General features: G+C 38.2%; 3 protein-coding genes and 2 long non-coding RNA genes across 7 annotated transcripts; 2 read left to right on the top strand and 3 right to left on the bottom strand.

The window, feature by feature from the left end:
* Positions 1 to 699: 699 nt before the first annotated feature.
* Positions 700 to 1,427, bottom strand: LOC145699604 (uncharacterized). Its single transcript, XM_081776881.1, has 2 exons — positions 928 to 1,427; positions 700 to 885 (listed from the first exon to the last, which is right to left on the bottom strand). Exons 1-2 carry the CDS (start codon positions 1,409 to 1,411, stop codon positions 797 to 799), a joined length of 573 nt encoding a protein of 190 aa, XP_081633007.1. The 5' UTR covers positions 1,412 to 1,427; the 3' UTR covers positions 700 to 796.
* Positions 1,428 to 5,382: 3,955 nt separating this feature from the next.
* LOC145697882 (uncharacterized) lies at positions 5,383 to 6,321 on the bottom strand. Its single transcript, XM_081775088.1, has 4 exons — positions 6,245 to 6,321; positions 5,965 to 6,195; positions 5,665 to 5,798; positions 5,383 to 5,606 (listed from the first exon to the last, which is right to left on the bottom strand). The coding sequence occupies exons 1-4, from the start codon at positions 6,319 to 6,321 to the stop codon at positions 5,383 to 5,385; spliced, it is 666 nt and encodes a 221-aa protein (XP_081631214.1).
* A 7,473-nt stretch (positions 6,322 to 13,794) lies between these two features.
* LOC145699543 (uncharacterized) lies at positions 13,795 to 14,354 on the top strand. The gene is made up of 3 exons (XR_014134043.1): positions 13,795 to 13,932; positions 13,977 to 14,079; positions 14,144 to 14,354. It is a non-coding gene; the product is annotated as an uncharacterized LOC145699543 (long non-coding RNA).
* Positions 14,355 to 14,420: 66 nt separating this feature from the next.
* Positions 14,421 to 14,842, top strand: LOC145699542 (uncharacterized). The gene is made up of 2 exons (XR_014134042.1): positions 14,421 to 14,539; positions 14,632 to 14,842. It is a non-coding gene; the product is annotated as an uncharacterized LOC145699542 (long non-coding RNA).
* A 105-nt stretch (positions 14,843 to 14,947) lies between these two features.
* On the bottom strand, positions 14,948 to 19,247 carry LOC145698759 (large neutral amino acids transporter small subunit 1-like). 3 transcript variants are annotated; one of them, XM_081775976.1, is made up of 12 exons: positions 19,098 to 19,247; positions 18,994 to 19,034; positions 17,766 to 17,957; positions 16,959 to 17,178; positions 16,726 to 16,915; positions 16,507 to 16,675; positions 16,369 to 16,466; positions 15,933 to 16,232; positions 15,792 to 15,888; positions 15,445 to 15,656; positions 15,279 to 15,400; positions 14,948 to 15,233 (listed from the first exon to the last, which is right to left on the bottom strand). In XM_081775976.1, the coding sequence occupies exons 3-12, from the start codon at positions 17,772 to 17,774 to the stop codon at positions 15,172 to 15,174; spliced, it is 1,479 nt and encodes a 492-aa protein (XP_081632102.1). In that variant the 5' UTR covers positions 17,775 to 17,957; positions 18,994 to 19,034; positions 19,098 to 19,247; the 3' UTR covers positions 14,948 to 15,171. The 3 variants fall into 3 exon arrangements, with proteins under 3 accessions (XP_081632102.1, XP_081632103.1, XP_081632104.1); XM_081775977.1 differs by lacking the exons at positions 18,994 to 19,034; positions 19,098 to 19,247 and adding an exon at positions 18,462 to 18,706; XM_081775978.1 differs by lacking the exons at positions 18,994 to 19,034; positions 19,098 to 19,247 and adding an exon at positions 18,087 to 18,152.
* Between the last annotated feature and the right edge of the window lie 253 nt (positions 19,248 to 19,500).

Here is a 19,500-nt window from a genome sequence, read left to right as displayed (position 1 = left end):
AGCATCAATAATGATTGCTGGCAGTACCGGAACCGGAAAAACATTTATGACGGAGAAACTTATCAAAAACAATCATTTTTCAAAACGTATTCGACATGTTTTTTACTATGGAGCTATTGGAAACTGCAACTTGGATTGGGACAAAAATATACCTGACTCGGTTCGCGTGTATATTCAAGAAGGACTACCAACAACAAAGGATTTTCTGAACATCCCAAAGCGATCTCTCGTCGTAATTGACGATCAGTTTAGCGAAGCGATCGAATCAGAGGCGGTGGCTAACGCTTTTAAGGTCTACCGTCGTAATAAGAAATTTTCATTAATCCTGATTACTCAAAATGTTTATGAAAAAGGAAAACACGCAAAAACTATTCGTAATAATACAGAAATATTCATTCTTTTTAAAAATTACGGAGATCGTGAGCAAAACAAACGACTTGCGAAGCAACTCGGCATGAAAAAACGATACGAGCAGTGCATGAAAGATTTCACTCGAACAAATGATGACAAACACAGCTACGCAATTTTAAATGCTTCACTTCATTGCGAAGATGACGATCTCAGATGCATTACTGGCATAAACCGAGAGTTTTCAAATATTGATCCACCGAATTTTCCAATATGCTACACGGAATAAAAGATAAATTCTTCATACTTTGTTTTTGAATACTTTATTTTCCCTAAACAGTAAAGATATGACTAAAAATTTGAGAGAGAGAAAAAAATGAGAGCATGATATAATTTGAGTGGAATCTAGATCTAAGGAAAGTGAATGAGAGGAAATTTCTGTTTGAAATCAGTGTTGGATATCGAATCGTTTGCGCATCCAGGGAGTTGTGTATGCGAGCCCACGTCGAATGGGGAGTCGTTGACCAAGAAAGTGCTCTAAAATATAGGGTTGATATTATAGACGGTATTTTTGCTCACCATGAATTTTGTCTGCAAGCTCCTGTAGGTAGCGATCGAGCTCGCCAAGAAGAGCACGCTTCAGGGTGACGATAAATGAATTCACTTGAGCTGAGTCGCCATGACTCACTGATCCAATAATCATATAACCAACAGAAACAACATAATTATAATCGTAGAAGCCCATTAAGACAGTAAATTTACTGTCTCGTCTAGTGTCGAGACGTCTGCGATACTCCAAAAAAAGTTTCGTTACAAGTTGAGCATCGTCAATTAGACCGGAGATGTGTTCAGCGAGAAGCTCCTGCGCAAGATCAGCTGCCCATTTCTCATCGGGTAAAAGCACCTCTTCCGTAGCTTCCTCTGAGACGACCATGTTAGAAGCAACCGCATTTTTTATGTTACGAATCGCTTTTTCTTCAGCGCCTGTCATTTCCTCTTTGCTAAGGCCAGCAAAATGAACAGCGAGGCGACGGAAGTAAAGGTTGTCTCTCAAGGGCATCATATTTTCAACTTGTCAAATTTTTTGGAATGGGATACTTTTTCAAAATCGACAGCGCTTATATACTCCGACACAATAATATTTTCGAACTTCTAACAAAGGAAAATATGGATCGGTCTTTTATAGCGACATTTTTATTTCATACCATTGTTCGTGCGCGCGCGCACTTCCGCCGCGCTCTTTTCTTTTCGAGCCCGCAGCGAGCATGAATGAGAGCGAGTATTTTTCGAGGCGCGCGTTTTCTAACAAAGCACGTTTTCATACAAAGCACGTTTTCTTTGAACGCATATTTTCAAAGCGGTGAATTCTCAACACAAGAAGTTTTCAAGAAAACTAATTTCCAAGGATAGTTCATTCTCAGGATATGAAAATTTCTGATTAAAATATTTTTCACTCGAAATATTCAAATTTTGCTTTGCATCAAAGGATTAAAAACACAGAGTTTTTTTTTTCTTTTTTTTCTATTTTATTTCTTGGAATGAGATTGAGTATGTGTAATAGCAGATGAAAACTGAGTTATCAAACAAAATAAGCGATAGAAGCAGAAAATCCGGATTGTTTTTGTACTGAAGAAAATTTTTTTTGTTTTTTTTTTTGGTAAGGGCTAACGCATGTGTGAAAAAGAATAAAACTGAGCGACGAAAACGAGATAAGCTGAAGATGTTAAAGATAAAAAGGTTTTGAGTGGAATAGAAGTTGAAAAATTCGTCTGTGTTGTGCAAGAAAGCAAATTGAAAAAAGAGAAAACGCGCACCTGTTGGTTCATTTTCTTCTGATTAGTTGCCAGAGTAGAGGCGCTTCGGGTTGAATGCCAGGTCGCCCTCATCGTCGATTTCGACGGCGATTACGCAGGATTCGAATTGAATTTTCATGTTGGGTGTTCTCTCCCAGTCGCAGTGAAAAATGAAGTCCTCGCTTGATACGACGAAGATCGTGTCATGTTGGGTTTCGAGGGCAGCAAGCGGAGTAACGTCCATTCCATCCAAGTAGATTTCATCTTCGCTGCCAATTGTCACTTCGAACCTGTCCGGATTTTCCATTCCACCGACAAATCGTAGAAGTTGTGCTTTACCATCATTCGATGCCGAGACGACTAGCCAGCCATTGTAGGTCCAGAGCCATGAGTTGTCGACGGACATTGTAGCGATGAGCCTGAGAAATTTTCTGAAGGCGATGATCGGGAAATTTTTGAATTTCTGGACTCTTCTGAATTTCTCGACAGCTTTCGCCTCAATTTCCCGGTATGATGGAGGATCATTGGCTTCGACGTCCATTTTTTTCTTTGGGTTACACAAAAAAAAAGAAGTTTTTGTTTGTGGTGATTTTTCGTTTTTGATTTTGACGGATGCTATCGGGTTTTTATATCAAAATTTGCTGGCGCTGTTTCCTGACGCTATTTTTGCCGTGAATACACAAAATCCGTGACCTAATTAACTATATTCCTAGGTAAATTTGGAGTTCCAGGGTATCTAGGTCGCTGCGGGTGACACCAAAAAAAAACATTTCCTAAGGCGCGTGAACCTGCAAAAATCACGCTTCTCATGTCCAGTCAAAACATTTTATTTGTCCAGAAAGAATCAGAATGATGAGATGTAGAAACAGAATAAACAAATCTTTTTCGGGCGCAGAATTATTGATTCATGACAGTTCCGTTATCGCTTATGTAGAGTTGAGAGCGAGATGCTCAACTAAAAATAGATGTTATTTTTTGAAGAAGAAAAATTTATTACTATCAGGAATCAGATCACTTCGAATAGAGTCTTGGAGAAGGAAGTCGTGTTCTGTAGCTTCATCAATCCAGTTGAGAGCCAGTTTTTCTGGGACATAAATTCGGACTCTACTGCGAGCTTTAAGCCCCACAGCTACGTCAAAAAATTCAGTCACGTCTTTTATGTCGCGAAGAAGAATTGACGGGGAGTTATTCAGTTCATGCCGCAATTTTCGCAATAGTAAAACAAAATGCTGACATTTTGCTTTACTGCAGGTGTGATTGAAAATCATTGCTGAAGCCATCGTGTAATATCTCGGAACTTCATTTTATTAAATAAAAAGATATGAAAGATTTTTACTTACTGTTATCGGGATACTCCGGATTGACTTCAAAAGGAATTGGATTCTCTTCTTTTAATTCTTCAACAAGGAAATCATATCCCATTTGACGTGTCATGTAATATCTGCTGCGTTGATTATCACGTAATTTGAAGACAGCTGCCAAATCCTTACTTTCGGTGATTGCATAAGTTTGACGATTGTTAGTGAAATCAAATAAAATTCTTCTCAGAAATAAAATTCGTTGTTTACAGATCGATTGCTGGCATTCGATTTTCAAATTTGCTTGAATAACGGTAAACGTTTCATCCCCATTTTTTGTGATATGAAGACCAGGTTCGTCAGGATGAAAGGGCTCCTTATAATATGAGTACTCTCCCATATCTACTAGTATATCTCTCATTTTTTCTCAAAAAAGAAAATCCGAAATCGATTGAGGCAACTTAAAGTGAAAGCCTTTCCCTGGGTCCTTATATTTCCAGTTTTCTTAATGGTTGATTTGATTTGTAAGAGCATTGTCCTTGGAACGTAAAAATCGGCCGGAATCGCCGGAATCGCCGAAAACTAAGAAACAATGGGTCTAGGTGGTGACAAAGGTTTATTGAAATATTCGAGGGAAGTATACCGTTGAAAAGAATATTGGTTTCAATTATTCAAAAAGAAGGAAATGAAAAGAGAGATTTTCCCATATAATTTTTTTATCACCAAATGCACGAAGAACCCAAATTGTTATCGAAGCCATCTTCTCGTCCAACTGATTAGAAGCGAGTTTTTCAGAAAAGGATACTTCTCTTTCAAACAAAGATCTGGTTTCTGTGTTCTTTTCTCAGCGCCACTTGACTTCCGCCGTCCGATATATGTGACAGTCGAACGCTCTGACAAAATAGAAAGACTGGATGAAGGCACGAAAGAACGATTCCGACTTTACAAAAATAAAAAATTCCTGAAGGTTGCTATGCCCGCGCGAATTTTCGAACATAACTGTGACTCAAATGTCTGCAAAGATCGGATCAAAGTTCTGAAAAATCTTCGAGTACTGTTCCATTCTGATGCTTATCTCCCTGATATGGTCATTACTTCCGAGAGTGAAATCGGACAACTCTTTGCCGCGGATCTCTGGGACGACCCAAAAACTGTCACTTTCCATGAATAAAGTTTTATACAAAAAATTATGTTGTGTCTGTTTTATGCATTAATATATAAAAAAAATATGCATCAGGATATTGAAATAAGAGCGCCCAAACATAGGGTGTGAACGCAAACAATGGCCGGAATATCGAGCGCGGGGCGCCCGGAGGCTCAAGCGGGGCCACCCTAAAGACAAAAGGATCCATGTTGCTCGGACCCCGGCACTAAATTCTAACTACTCACTGGAAATGGAAGAACTTATTTAGATCATGTCTGGCTTCTTTCAAACGACTTCTGGTCCCGAACGGGAACTTTGAAAGGCGTAAGTTTATTTTTCATCACTTGATCGATCGATGAGTTCGTTGAACTTTTCATTCGCTTTTATTTATTCGCTTTTTAATTTGTTTTGAGGCTATTCAATCGTATTCGTCTCTTCAAATCAACGATTCGATTTTCCTGTTTTCGGGTTATGGAGACTTAAATAACCCTCTTGAAAGAATCGACATTAACGGAGACCAAATACAAAGCTCCGAAATAATTGGGAATCATAGCGGTGGCGAACCAGTACCTGTCTTATTTCACGTCTCCGCTGGATTTTGCACTTAAATATCTACTCGCTTACATCTGTTTCTTGCGTGCATGTTTTTAATAAAAAGAACTGAAAAAATAATATTTACGAAATTTGTTTTTTTAATCTATTTTTTATGAAATTGAATTCTTGAAGGAAAGGATCATTTTTTTCAGGCGAGGATTCAGATTCCGGCAGCAATAAAAAAAATGGGAATTTTGAGAAAAGTTTATGTATTTAACAGACCAAGACCTCGAGTCAGAGACCCTTTAAAATCATGCTTGTATGAGAGATATCCGAGGAAAGCAAGTCCCCCGTAGAAAACAACAACAGATCCGAGGGTGATAATTTCCTTCGTGACAGATTCGTCATCAACGTCTGATTTCTTGTTCGTATTCGGAAATGGTTCATTTGGAATTGGCTTGTTCAGGAAGCGACAGAGTGGTTCCCAGCCTTGTTTAACATTGAAAACTAAGGAATAGAAGAGATTTGAGGGAAACAGGTAGTGTACCTAAAAGTTGGTCTTGCGGAATTTTCGCGATCACGTGATCATTCCATTCTGTGTAGGCGTTTTCGAGGCCTTTTTGCGAAAAGTCATGAGGTTTTCCGAGAAACATTCGCATAATTATTTTACCAAGTTTATGACTAAAAATATGAGCAATTTGACTCAAAAATCGATCTTACCGCGTCTGGAAGCCATGGAATCGGTTTCAACACCCATTCATGAAGCCCAAAAGGAAAGATTTTCTGATGAAGCGGGACATCTCCCCCGGTTTGTCGGACAAAAATCGTCGAGTGAACTGACTTGTACCAGTCCTCCGGCTTGTCTCGGACGGAAAGAAGGACCTTGGCTTTTGGGTTCATTCGCAGAAGATCTTCAAAGAAAGAGCAAGCGGGGTAGTCCGCAGATGATCGGTAGCCTTTTTCGTCGAAGATTTTTCGCAACGCAGCTTCTCGCAGCTCAATTGTTTTTGCTTCTTCGACTTGATTCCAGAGCTCGCCGTGGTTGTGCGCAAAGTTCTGGTTCATGTGATAACATGGGCTGATAGGAAAATTAAAAGAAGGCGAAATAAAAACTCGGTCAAACTTACCCAAGTCCAAGTTTTTCTAACGCCAGCTGAATGCTTGATGTCCCAGTTCTCCCTAAACCGGCTCCAATCACCTCCATTTTTTCTTGTTTCTCGATTTTTTTCTCTAATATTTGTGCTAAAGCGTGATTTTTAATTCAGATAACCGGAAGTGAGTCTAGTGAGAAAAATCTAGGTCAGTTTTCTCTTTATGATTTTTTTATTGAAATGAAAGGATGATGATTTTTCTCAAGATTTTTTTCAAAGAAATTTCTTTGACGAGTCGAGAAGATCGAACAGAGCTTGAATGTCCTGTCGTTGGTTTTTTGCTTTTTGGGATAATTTTTTTGATAATTTTGGGATTACGAAGCTTAATTTTGATAGTCCTTTAGTCATTTTGATATCCGTCTCGTAATCGTTGTTCAATCCATACTCGCCAAAATCTTGTGGAATAGTATCATCGTAAAATTTCCATGCGGTTGTCGTTTGAGCAAGAAGAAGAAAAATTCTCTCAAAGAACATTGTGGAATTTTTTTCACTATAATACAGTGACTGTATACGGCTCTTCAGAATTTGGTGTTCTTTTATACTGCGGGAAATTCACTTTTGCGCTGCATTTTTAAAGGGAAGTTTCAGATTTTCGTGACGGGTGAAAAAAAATTTTTTCTAGTTTTGAGTGGTTTATGAAAGAGTACTAAAAATGAAGCATTTTGGTACCTTTCTCGAGTTCTATCTCTCAGGAATTTCGGAGATATGGCCCTCGAAAAGTTCAAAAACATCAATTCTAATATTATCGATTGTGAGTAATCCACACTATGAATCTTCAAGTTCTTAGTGGATTCTGATTCAGCAGGGTCTGAACCTCTCTGGAATCGAAAAATCGGTCATCCACGATCATAATTATGGCGAGAAATCATCATTTTCTTAGACCCCTATTTTCATAAAGAAAAAACAGTGAGAACCGGCCGAAAATAGGAAAGCGCAGCGACAAAACGGCGTCGAAATCAGGCGCCTAAGATTAAGCTCATCCCATTTTCTAGCCTGATTCCCATTTTTGGGTGGTGCAGCTACAAAACGGCCTCGAAATCAAGCCGGGAAGAAGTTTTCTCATCCCATTTTCTTCCCAATTGGCTAATACCTGTTGATCATCATAATTTTTTAATAACGCGCAGTTTTTAAGTTTGTGGAAGTTTTCTGGTCCACTTTACCCTAAAAATCTGGAACATCATACCGTTGTGGGATCAGCAGAAAATTTTAAGAAATAGAATCTAGAGTAATTTCGGCCCTTTTCACGTGATAACCGCGGACAACTCATATTTGGTAGATATGTTCCTCAGGTGGGGTATGTTAACCTGCCACATTTTGGGCCGCATGCGCAAAGATCACTAATGGTGCGTCAGCGGGTTAGAAATCTTATTTTTTTTCATTTTTTCGAATATTCCTCCATTGAGAAGACCCAAAAATACACAAACACAATGACGCGCTTTTTTTAAGGTTGTGGAAGTTTTCTAGCCCACTTCCGCCATACCGACCATAGAACACCATACCTTTTCTGAATCAGCAGAAAATTTTACATACTTTGACCCTTTAAAATTGGCTGAGCATCATTTTGATAGGTCAGACTTTACCCTATTTACTAAATTTTGTCACTTTCCGGCTCTAGAAATGACCCGGAAGTGACTTTTTGACAATTGCAAACTGTCAATTTTCTTGAAATTTTCTGCTGATCCCACAACGGTATGATGTTCCAGATTTTTAGGGTAAAGTGGACCAGAAAACTTCCACAAACTTAAAAACTGCGCGTTATTAAAAAATTATGATGATCAACAGGTATTAGCCAATTGGGAAGAAAATGGGATGAGAAAACTTCTTCCCGGCTTGATTTCGAGGCCGTTTTGTAGCTGCACCACCCAAAAATGGGAATCAGGCTAGAAAATGGGATGAGCTTAATCTTAGGCGCCTGATTTCGACGCCGTTTTGTCGCTGCGCTTTCCTATTTTCGGCCGGTTCTCACTGTTTTTTTCTTTATGAAAATAGGGGTCTAAGAAAATGATGATTTCTCGCCATAATTATGATCGTGGATGACCGATTTTTCGATTCCAGAGAGGTTCAGACCCTGCTGAATCAGAATCCACTAAGAACTTGAAGATTCATAGTGTGGATTACTCACAATCGATAATATTAGAATTGATGTTTTTGAACTTTTCGAGGGCCATATCTCCGAAATTCCTGAGAGATAGAACTCGAGAAAGGTACCAAAATGCTTCATTTTTAGTACTCTTTCATAAACCACTCAAAACTAGAAAAAATTTTTTTTCACCCGTCACGAAAATCTGAAACTTCCCAAAGCAAAAAATACATTTTCTCACGTGCGAATTGATTGTTCGAGTCCATGTGTTTTCCGCTAGAGGAATTTTTAGCTGGAGAGTTTGAAGATACAGTTATTCTCGTTTATTTGACAATGAACTTTGCAGCGTGAATTTCGTTTATATATTTTTGGAGCGTCATTTTGTTCATTGGATCAGCGTTGTTGAAGTAATCGCCTTTGAGGATAAATCTTTTGCTAAAAAAAAGTCATTTTTTCAAGTGCTCGCAAATTTATCCGTTCCGTAATCAGGTGAAAGCTCTGGAAATTTTCCCTCTGTTGGAATCGTATGGCCCATGAATCCCCAATTATGGCCGCTTGCAAAAGTGATAAAAAGGAGAAAAAACAAAATCATTCAATATTATCTGCCCTGTTTACTCTACAGTAGACTTCTCACGAATCTCTCCTCATCAAATAGAGCCGTGTTTTTATACAAAGATCATGAAAGGTAGAATAATTAATTTGATATTATTCGATGACCGGTAGTAATGCTTACCTTCAATTTTTGACTAGCCTTACACTGTGTTATACAGTACAGTTCAAATCATAGAGTATCAGTTATTCTGGTATAATCAGGTGATCGAAACAGCGAATAATTAATTTATAACATTATCTCATTTTTATTTTTGTCTAAATGATGAGATTAATCATAAAAAATTATCTCCGGAAAAATTGTCCAAGCCAAGTATTCCGTAGTTATGAGTTTGCCGGCTATTGCGAATAATGACGAAAATAATCACGAAACTGCAATTAGCTTAGAATAATTCCAGCAAGACAAGGGCGTCTCCGGAGGAAACAATTATGCTGTCAAGATGAAATACTTTTTGCATCTTCCACTCAATAGTAATTATACGCGTAATTTTATGCAGAACAATAAATATTATAAGAAAGGATCAATTATATTATTGTTGAAAACGCGTTTTTACCGTTTAAAGTTTTGCAGTCGGATCGAGAGATGATTTTCCTCTATTTTTTGCTATTTTTTGATCGGGTAAAAGGATGTTGCAATTTATTCAATGTCGAGTGCCAAGAAACGGGAGCTCTTGTTACACTTGTGAGACGAATTACCCGAGATATAAAACCAGGGATCTTTTTATAGGACTCGAGCTGCCATGAATCCTCGGGAAGTTCGATAGATGCCGATCTACAGAACTTGTTTTTGATCAGTGACGGCCATAACAATACTGTTTCAAACGACTGTGCGCTCTCGCCATCACAAATTCTTCAATACTCAACCTGTTTTGATGATTTTTCTATTGAAGGATCAGGTTGATATTTTTTTATGAGTTCATTATCAGAAATTTTTTAATTAGCGAATTATACGGCGCTTGTCGTGGAATCGATTTCAATCGACGGATCAACTTTGATAACAAACCGAATTGAAGATATTTTCTGTGAACCAACTATTGCCCTCTGGGGTCGGCAGAAAACGACGGAAATGGGGATGAGTGGATTGAGTCCATCCAGGATGGCCCGTTGACCCATCCTTCTCCATTCATCAGCTTTTGTTGGTTTGCCGACCCCAGATTGCCATGAAAACTGATAAGTCGGCATTAATGCTTCGAGATGAAAAAGCTTCTGGAAAAATCCCGATTGTGGCGCCAAATGTGACCTTAAATATCGAAGGTAGAAGGTATCAATCGTAAAGTTTCTTCATTTTTGTTAGGTGGCGACTCAATGGGGTCGTTTGTCAATATTTCAGTTGATGAGAAAACTGCTGATGGTCTTTATAGGTCGGGCTAGCGTCGGTTAATAAGTTATTAAATCAAAATTTAATGCTCAGCCTTACATTTTGTCAAGAACTTGTTGATTGTAATGTTACCTCAGACGGGATTACAGGAAAGCTTCCTAAATTTTTTTTACATCTAAGCATCTTAAAATAGGTGCCCCTTAAAGTTTCAATGCTTCAAAATGGGGTTGTCACTGATGATAGTGTCAAATTGGGAGCGAGTCTTTTGTCTGCTCATATTTTCAGATTCAGGCGATTTTCGACAAAAGTGGATATTGCGACTGCTTTTGATGTCAAGTGCTCTGTTATTTGGAGGGCATCAGCAACTTTGTCAGCGAGTGAATCAAATCTCTTAAATCCGGTAAAAAGTTGAGTTATAATCGATAATTTGAAAAATAATTTAGAGCGAAATATTCATACTCGCTGTTCCGAGCTCGATTTCAGACGCTTACGTGATTTCGGGAGATGGGAATTCAAAAGTTACGGCGACCCTCTATTTGCGCCTATTTTGCTGATTGGTGATTCTTTATAAAAATGCCAAAAATGTCAAAATGGCCTCAAATAGAGGGTCTCCTAAAGTTTCTGCAACAATCACCGCACCAGCTGATGATTATATCAAATATGCACAGCATGCACTAATTGCGAATCAGTTATATATTTTTGGTGGGCTTACGGACTACAGAAAGGTTTGATTATTATTTGCTACTCCAAAAGATCAAGAAACTCTCCTTTTAAATTAATGAAGAAAACCCTTTCAATAATTTTTTGATATTATTTTCAGACATATATCTTAAAAATGACAAAAGCTTTTTTGACTGAAATTTCTAAACTACAAAGGTACGCCGCTCTTTTATCCCTTGAGTTGCTACCGGGACATAACGAAAAAGGCGGCTTATTTATTGAAAATAAATGTTCGTTTCAAAAACCTTAAGATTGCTGTTCTTGATGGATGCAATTTTGTGCAAAAATCTGCGACGCTTTTGAATGATATAGATTGGGGAAGCGCCGCTCTTTCTGTTGACGGCAACTCTCGAGGTAAAAAAGCTTAATTCTTGTCAAAGAGAGTAAGCAAATATCACATTTGAGATTTTGTTTCTAGCCTACATCTGCTTCTCGAATGGAGATAATAAGAACCATTGTGAGATCTTTGATGGAACGTCCTCTATTTCCACGACGTCTTCTAATTATGGGCATTATTATGGAAGTTTAGGGCTGTACAAAAGTCAACCGACCACTGTTGGTTCTTTTAGTTATGGTGACACGAAAAAAGTCGAAACACTCACCAACGATGGATGGAGTGTGATTGGAGATCCTCCAATAAGGTACAAAGAATTATTTTTTCATCGAAATTACTTTAAGCGATATTCGTTCTTCTGTCTTGGTCGGGCTTCAGAGCGGAAATTTACTTATGCTTGGTGGCGCTGGTTCATGGAATGGTAGCACTTCTCAATTGGATCTTGTCTGGCTTCTTTCAAACGATTCATGGTCACAAATTGGAACATTAAAGAGTGTAAGTATAGAAGCAAGCAGCCTAACTTGTTTTCGATTCATAAGATTATGCCATGTATGGTTTTAGGCAATCTCTGCTGCGTCTTCGCTCAAAATCAATGATTCGTTATTTCTCTTCCCTGGTTATGGAGACAGATATATTGAAAGAGTCGATACGGATGGGGATCAACTCAAAACCTCCGAAACACTTTACCAATTTAGCTCTAATCCAGGAACCTTTCCTGCTTTGTTTCAAGTTTCCGCTGGATTCTGCGCTTAGATAACGACTACAAATTTTACCCTAATAAAAGCAAGCAGATCAGCACACTACTTTCTGAAATTAAATATTTTCAAATAGCTCTGACTAAATAAAAAACTAATTTTTATTGAAAATCTTCATTTATTATCTTATTTTTGACAGAAAATGGCATTTTGGTTGCTATTGGCAAGTTTTTTGAACTCTTAAGGACCCCCCCCCCCGTCAACAATTTTGAAAATTTTGAGGAATCCTCAAAAAATCGAAAATTTCAAAACAGCCATATTTTGGCTTCTGAGTATGTTTATAATGTCTGATTGTTTATAATGTCTGATTGTTTATAATGTCCGAATGTTTATAATGTCGTGCAATCGTTAATCTCAGATAATAAATAAAGACGAGATACCGGTAGTTATTATCAAAGAATGATTTGAGCAAGGCGTTTGCGTCTCCGGGGGAAAAATTAAATTGTCAAGATGAAATACATTTTTGCTTCTTTTACACAATAGTAATTATGCGCCTAATTTTATGCAAAACGATAAACAAAATAAGCAAGGATCAATTAAAAACTTATGAAAAACCGCGTTTTTACCGCTTAAAATTTCGCAATCAGATCGAGAGATGATTTGCTTCTTTTTTTTGCTATTTTTTGATCGGGTGAAAGGAAGTTGCAATTTATTCAATGTCGACTGTCAAGAAACAGGAGCTCTTATAACACTGGTGAGAGAAATTACTCGAGGGATTAAACCAGGGATCTATTTACAGGACTCTGCCTGCCATGAATCTTCTGGAAGTTCGATTGATGCGGATCTACAAAATCTGTTCTTGATCAGTGACGGTCATAACAATACTGTTTCAAACGACTGTGCGCTCTCTCCATCGCAACTATTGCAATACTCAACCTGTTTTGATGATTTTTCTGCTAATGGCTCAGGTTGATATTTTTTTTTATGAGTTCTTTGTCGAAAACTTTATAATAAGCGAATTTTACGGCGCTTGTCGTGGAGTCAATTTCAATCGACGGATCAATTTTGATAACTAACAGAATTGAAGAGATTTTTTGCGAACCGACTATTGCCATGAAAACTGATAAGTCGGCATTAATGCTTCGAGGTGAAAAAGCTCCTGGAAAAATCCCGATTGTTGCGCCGAATGTGACCTTAAATATCGAAGGTAGAAGGCATCAATCATAGAGCTTCTATATTTGTGTTAGGTGGCGATTCATTGGGGTCGTTTGTCAATATTTCCATTAATGAAAAAACTGCTGATGGTCTCTATAGGGCGGACTAAAATCAGATGATGAGATAAAAATTTAAAGAGAAAAATATGATATTCTTAGCCTTTGATTACGTCAAGAACTTGTTGATTGCAATGTGACTTCTGACGGGATTACTGGAATGGTTCCATAATTTTTCTTATGCATTAGCTCTTGTTTGTGGGTACCCTTAAAGTTTCGATGCTTGAAAATGCCGCTGTCACTGCTGATGGTCTCAAATTGGGAGCAAGTCTTTTGTCTGCTCAGATTTTCAGATTCAGACGATTTTCAACAAAAGTTGATATTGCGACTGCTTTTGATGTCAAGTGCTCTGTTATATGGAGAACAGCAACGACTTCGACAGCAACTGAATCGACTCCACTTGATCCAGTACAATTTAGTTGATTTTTCAGCCGATCGAGAATGAATTTTAGAGCGAAATGTTCATTCTCGTCCTTCTCATATGCGTCTATCTGACGCATATGTGATTTCTGGAGATGGCAATTCAAAAGTTTCTGCAACAATCACAGCTCCAGCTGATAATTATGCGGAGTGGGCACAGCATGCGCTCATTGGAAATCAATTGTACATTTTTGGTGGCTCTTCGGACTCCAGAAAGGTTTGATAATTAATTGTTATTTCGAAAGAAAATTTTAATTTTAGATTGCTGTTCTTCAAGCATGCAATTTTGAAGAAAGATCGGAGAAGCTTTTGAATGATATAGACTACGCAAGTGCTGCTCTTTCTTTTGACGGCAATTCGCGAGGTAAATTAGCGAAATTTTTGTCAAATTATACATTTAAATATCGAATTCAAAATAAAAATTTCAGTCTTGATCTGCTTCGCTAGTGGTTCCAATAAGAACCACTGCGAAATTTTTGATGGGTCGAGTTCAACGTCCACAACTTCCTCGAATTACGGACATGGATGGGGGAAACTTGGGCTTTATAAAAATCAACCGACCACTGTTGGTTCTAGTTGGGACACAGGGAAAGTGGAAACACTAACAAACAATGGATGGAGTGTGATTGGAGATCCACCAATAAGGTACTGTGAATTGGTTTATCATCGAGATTATTTTAAGCTATTTTTTTGGTCATGTCTTGGTTGGGCTTGCGAGCGGAAATTTACTCATGCTTGGTGGCTTTGGCAATGGAAATACTAGATTGGATCACGTCTGGCTTCTTTCTAACGACTCCTGGTCGCAAACTGGAACTTTGAAAAGCGTAAGTTTATTATTCATCACTTGATGGATTGATGAGTCCGTCATTGAACTTTTCATTCGCTATTGTATATTCGCTTTTTAATGTGATTTAAGGCTATAGACTCGCATTCGTCTCTTCAAATCAACGATTCGATATTCCTGATTTCCGGTTATGGATCAGATAATGTCGAAAGAGTCGACATGGACGGAGACGAAATAAAAAGCTCCGAAATTATTGGCAATCATAGCGGTGGCCAAGTTGTGCCAGTCTTGTTCCAAGTCTCTGCTGGATTCTGCGCTTAAATATCTTCTCGCTTTTATCTGTTTCTTGTGTGCCTGAGTTTAATAAAGAGAACTGGGATTCAAAAGAGTCGCAACTAATAAGATTTACCACTAAAAAACTCATGTCATGAGTCTCATGATCATTGAAAATCTTCATTTATTATCTTATTTTTGACAGAAAATGGCATTTGAAATTGGTTGCTATTGGTAATATTTTGAACTCTTCATATCTTAAACAGTTTTTGCATCATTTTGTGTTGTTGGCATTGGGTATTGTAGCAAGTCGACGATCAAAAATAGCAAGATTGATTTGTAAGTCGCGTTCTTGAGTTGGAAAATTGGAGCTAGAGCAGCGCTGCATTCGCGGTTTTTTTAGTCTTCCTTGTCTTCAGGAACGACGTTGAACAGGAGCTGACCTTGCTTCGTCAGATCGTCTAGAAATTGTTGATATTTTGGGGGTGAAAACAACGAGGACTCACCCATGAAAAATTTGTAAGCTTCGGGATGTTTCTTAGCTTGGTGGATGAAAAGGAAGTAAACTGGAATTCCTATCAGCGAAATTCCAAATCCAGCTAGACATTCCAGCGGCTCAGAATATATGCTGAATGAATGAATAAAGAAAGATGTCAGTATGGATGAAAAAACCTGAAAACAAGGAGCAATAAGCAAAGACCAATGAAGAAAAATGGAATAATGAGGTTTATCTTCATCGGGCGCTCCAAATCTTTTCTCGTAAATCGCCAGTAGATTAGTCCAGCGACAGCGAAGGCGTACCAAACCCAGTTGGCAAACATGCAGTAGCTCATCAGATTGTACATTCCAGCGCCAGTGAATAAATACAAAATCGAAAGTGTTCCCTTAGAAAGAAGTTTTGCATCATTTTTGACGGAAAAAATCATAAAGAGAGCGACTTTTTTGAGAAAAAATGCTTTAAATATCCTTAATATCGTGTCTTTTTCCATAGTTTATAGACCATAGTACTGTATACTTACAGTGCATAAAAGCGCGGGAATAGGTGTTAATTGTTCTGGGTGGATCATTGACACGATTCTTGGCAGCTGGTCTTCACGAGCTCCGATGAAGAAGATTCTAGAATCACCTCCTTATCATGCCCCCATCCTTTCTTACCCTACCTTGAGCTAACAATGATGGACCCGTTGACTCCCCCAAAGCAGCTAAGCGCGACGCAGATGGGAATAAGCCACTGCAGCCACCCAGGAAGCATTTGATTAGCAACGTCAATCGCTACTGCTTTTGACGACATCAATTCCAACGGGCTCAAGACTGCGAAATAAGCAATATTCACGAGCAAGTATACGCCGGTGCAGGTCAAGATGGAAATGAAGATTCCTCTCGGAAGATTCTTTTTCGGCTCGACGAGCTCTTCGACCACGAAATTTAAGTAGCTCCAGCCTTGGTACGAAAAGAGACCCCTGAAAATTCGGGTTAAAAAAATCTTTTTGAAAATCCCTGATTTTCGGATCCTCTGTAGAAAACCTGAGTCAGGGTCTAAAGATACGAGATGATCCTGACTCAGGTTTTTACACAGGTTTCTAGGCTCATCCTTACTTCAAACAAGCAGAAGCATATTTCCCCATATCAGTAGAAGTGTCTGCCCAAACAATGTCTTCGGCAAGTGATCCAGAACTGCCATCGATAAAAATTCGCTAGAAAACGATCCAAGAAAAGAAAAAATCGCGGATCTACCTTCAATCCAAGAATGATAAGCAGGCCGAGGGCAGAGACCTTTGAAGCAGTGAAAAGATTGTTGAGCGATGTCCCGAGCTTGGTAGATCTGCAATTAGCCCATGTCAAGATTGCAATTGCGCATCCGGTGAGCAACTTTGCCGCCAGCTCGTTTGTCGCTTTATCGCAGCTAGAATTTCGAATCGAGTTGAAAATCGATCCTTTCCTGTGGTTTTTTACCTCGAGAAGGGGGAGATGATGTACTGCCCGAAAACCCAAGCCATAATCGTTTGCTGAACTGGGTAAATGACCAAGATCGCGATCCAGAGCCGCAGGAAAGCGAGGAGCGGTCCAAAGCATCGTAAAACGTAAATATAGTCGCCACCGGAAGTGGGGATCGTCAAGCCAAGTTCAGCGTAGCAGAATGCGCCTGAACAATTGTCAAAAGATCCTTCCCTCTCCCTTTTTTTTACCTGTAATGCACAAAATTCCGCAAATGGCCCAAACAAGCAGCGCCGCTCCTGGAGAACCCACTTCGCTGAAGACCCCGACGGGTGAGACAAAAATGCCACCACCAATGACGTTTCCAATGATGATGGAAACGCCCGTCCACAAACCCATGTTCCGGACGAGCTGCATTTTCTTGCCGCTTTTCTCTTGTCCGCCCACCATTTGGTCCAGTTCATGTTTTTCCTAAATTTTCTTTATCTAGAAAACATCAAAAAATCAAGGAAAAAAATCTTGAATTATTCATCTTTAAGCACTCCCAATCAACAATTTCGATAATGGGCCTTCTAGGAGCAAGTCTTTCTCCCAAGCTATTTTAGATACTCCCTTAATTTCAATTGAAATTTTTAGGGCGAACCCTCGACTACGACTGTTAACTTATGATGATCTCTTGATCAACAACTTAAGGATATACAGGCCGTTAAGGGTAAGGTTGCTAGAAGCAAGCTTTTTGAGGGTTTTTAGTTGGGGGAAACCCTTAATTTTTTTAGGAGAAACCTAAGGCTCTGAGCTTTAACCTCTTTAAAAATTCTACCAATTTTTTGGTTCGATCTTCAAATTTTTCAATTATCTCAAGCAGAACGGTAGATAGTAGGCTCCGATAGCATAAAAAAAGATCTCCATCGGATATTTTCTGGAATATAAAAAAGAAGCGGGAATATCGAAAGCCACAAAAAATGAAATGATTCAAAACCCTCGTATTCTCTGAGAGAGTAATACCGATCAAAGTTTCAAATATATTTTTCAAGAAAAAAAAATGAAATAAAACTTACCAGTGACATTGTTTTCTTCTCTGTAAATATCTCTCTTTAACAATAACTTCCTCTTGTCTCGAAATCGTCGTGAGCGTATTAAAACGGTTACTCCCTTATTCGTTGATCGGGGAACGAATTATAGAAAGGCCGAGAAAATAAGTCACAAGAGTCTTCTCAAAGCGCATGCACTTTTCTTCGCAGCGAAATTCACTAAAACGTATTTTTACAATCAATTGGGCTAAGGAGGGTCGATGCTTTTATTGAGCAGGAAACAATGGGGAGAAATTAACAGAAGCTTCGAGAAAATAGACAAAACTCAAAAGCGCTGGAATTTCTTACTTTTTTGAAATTCGGATTAATGTTCGAATTTCGAAAGCTCTAGAATGATACTAATTGATCAGGGCAGGCCATGTTTTTGAAGCAAATTTGGGCGGGACATGTGCCCTCTTTGAAAGTTCATAATAAGTTAATGGCCTCTTAGATTCTCATTTGTCAAACTTCAAAGTCACTTCATTTCTAAATTTATCATCGAAATAAATTCAAACTTGACAGAAATAATTTAATTTATTAATGAAAATAAGCAAAAATCATGAGAAATTTTTAGTCAAATTTTTGACCAATAAGATCTCCTCATTTTGAGGTAAAGCCAATCAGATTTCAGAAAATTTTGAAGCAATTTTTTGTCGATAATTTTCATAATTATGTAAGTCTTACTGTTGTTATCAAAAGTGAGATCTTCAAAGAATAAATTCTCTTTTTTCAGTTTTCTCTTTTGGAAAAAAAACGTGAATGACTAAATTTCGTAAGTTTCAAGGAAGAGAGAAAATTTCAATAGTATCAAGAATCTGAGTGGCTGGGTAAGCCACGTTAAACCACTCGAGGCGAAATTCTGGCAATTTGCCACAGTGAAATCTTAATCGCCTTTAAAATAGACATTTCAAAAGAGAACTCTTGGAATCAATTCTTATCGGTCAAAAAAGAACTCAAGAATAATTTCTAAAATTTGATTATCTCGTCTATGAATCAATTAGCATCAAAACAGGTTCATTAAAATTAACGATGTATTTTGACATTTGAGGGTATTTTGGTCAAAACAGCCACAATAAAATATGATGGGAAGAAAATATTCATAAATGGAATTTAGCTGTAGATTCTACGATGAAAGTCGAAACAGTGCTCAAGTTTTTTAGAGGAATTCAGTGAAATTCGCTCATAAAAATATATAAAATTGAAAAGTAATGCTTACATTATGGTTTCCTGTTTGCGTCGACTTGAATCCTTCAATACCTAAAAAAGTATAAAAACGATATTCCTTCTATTTCAGCCGGTTAGTTCAATCTCAAAATCCACCTCTTTAGCTCCACAAGAGCTCAAGCTCTCTATCTAAAATCCGGATGACGGGCAGTCTCAAAATCAAAATCACTTGAATCTGGTCTCACAGAATGAATTCCTTCCGAAGCTGCCTAATTTCGTTTGTTTCTCGATAAATGACGAAAACTGGCTGGGAAAAAAATCTCTGATGGGTTCGTTGGTGAGAAAATGTTGCGTCAGATCTGAGATAGGAGCAGTTCAATGAATGACTAAGGAAGCAGAAGATGATAGTCGAATTTAGGGGAGGTGATTGGAGCGCGCCCGCCACACGTTTTATTGATCTCGACCCGTTCTGTCTCGTTTATAGTAAAATATTTCGTCAGAAATATTCATTTTTTTTTTCTAGACCTTGCAGAAGTCCTATCATTGAGCTTGAGTAGAA

Source organism: Oikopleura dioica, chromosome 2 (assembly GCF_907165135.1).
Source record: "Oikopleura dioica chromosome 2, OKI2018_I68_1.0, whole genome shotgun sequence".
Lineage (NCBI taxonomy): Eukaryota > Metazoa > Chordata > Appendicularia > Copelata > Oikopleuridae > Oikopleura > Oikopleura dioica.
Note: the sequence above shows the minus strand (reverse complement) of the source record. Positions and strands in the feature narration are given on the sequence as shown.

Excerpts from the sequence above, each read along its gene's own strand:
- LOC145699604 (XM_081776881.1), bottom strand. The coding sequence starts at position 1,411 with ATGATGCCCTTGAGAGACAACCTTTACTTCCGTCGCCTCGCTGTTCAT. Across the intron at positions 886-927 it reads GCTTGCAGACAAAATTCATG|AGCACTTTCTTGGTCAACGA; the intron begins GTGAGCAAAAAT and ends CCTATATTTTAG.
- LOC145697882 (XM_081775088.1), bottom strand. The coding sequence starts at position 6,321 with ATGGAGGTGATTGGAGCCGGTTTAGGGAGAACTGGGACATCAAGCATT. Across the intron at positions 6,196-6,244 it reads TTAGAAAAACTTGGACTTGG|CCCATGTTATCACATGAACC; the intron begins GTAAGTTTGACC and ends TTTTCCTATCAG. Across the intron at positions 5,799-5,964 it reads CGAGACAAGCCGGAGGACTG|TCATAAACTTGGTAAAATAA; the intron begins GTACAAGTCAGT and ends TCATATTTTTAG.
- LOC145698759 (XM_081775976.1), bottom strand. Across the intron at positions 16,233-16,368 it reads TATGCTTCTGCTTGTTTGAA|GGGTCTCTTTTCGTACCAAG; the intron begins GTAAGGATGAGC and ends CCGAATTTTCAG. Across the intron at positions 15,234-15,278 it reads AGCTTACAAATTTTTCATGG|ACGATCTGACGAAGCAAGGT; the intron begins GTGAGTCCTCGT and ends AACAATTTCTAG.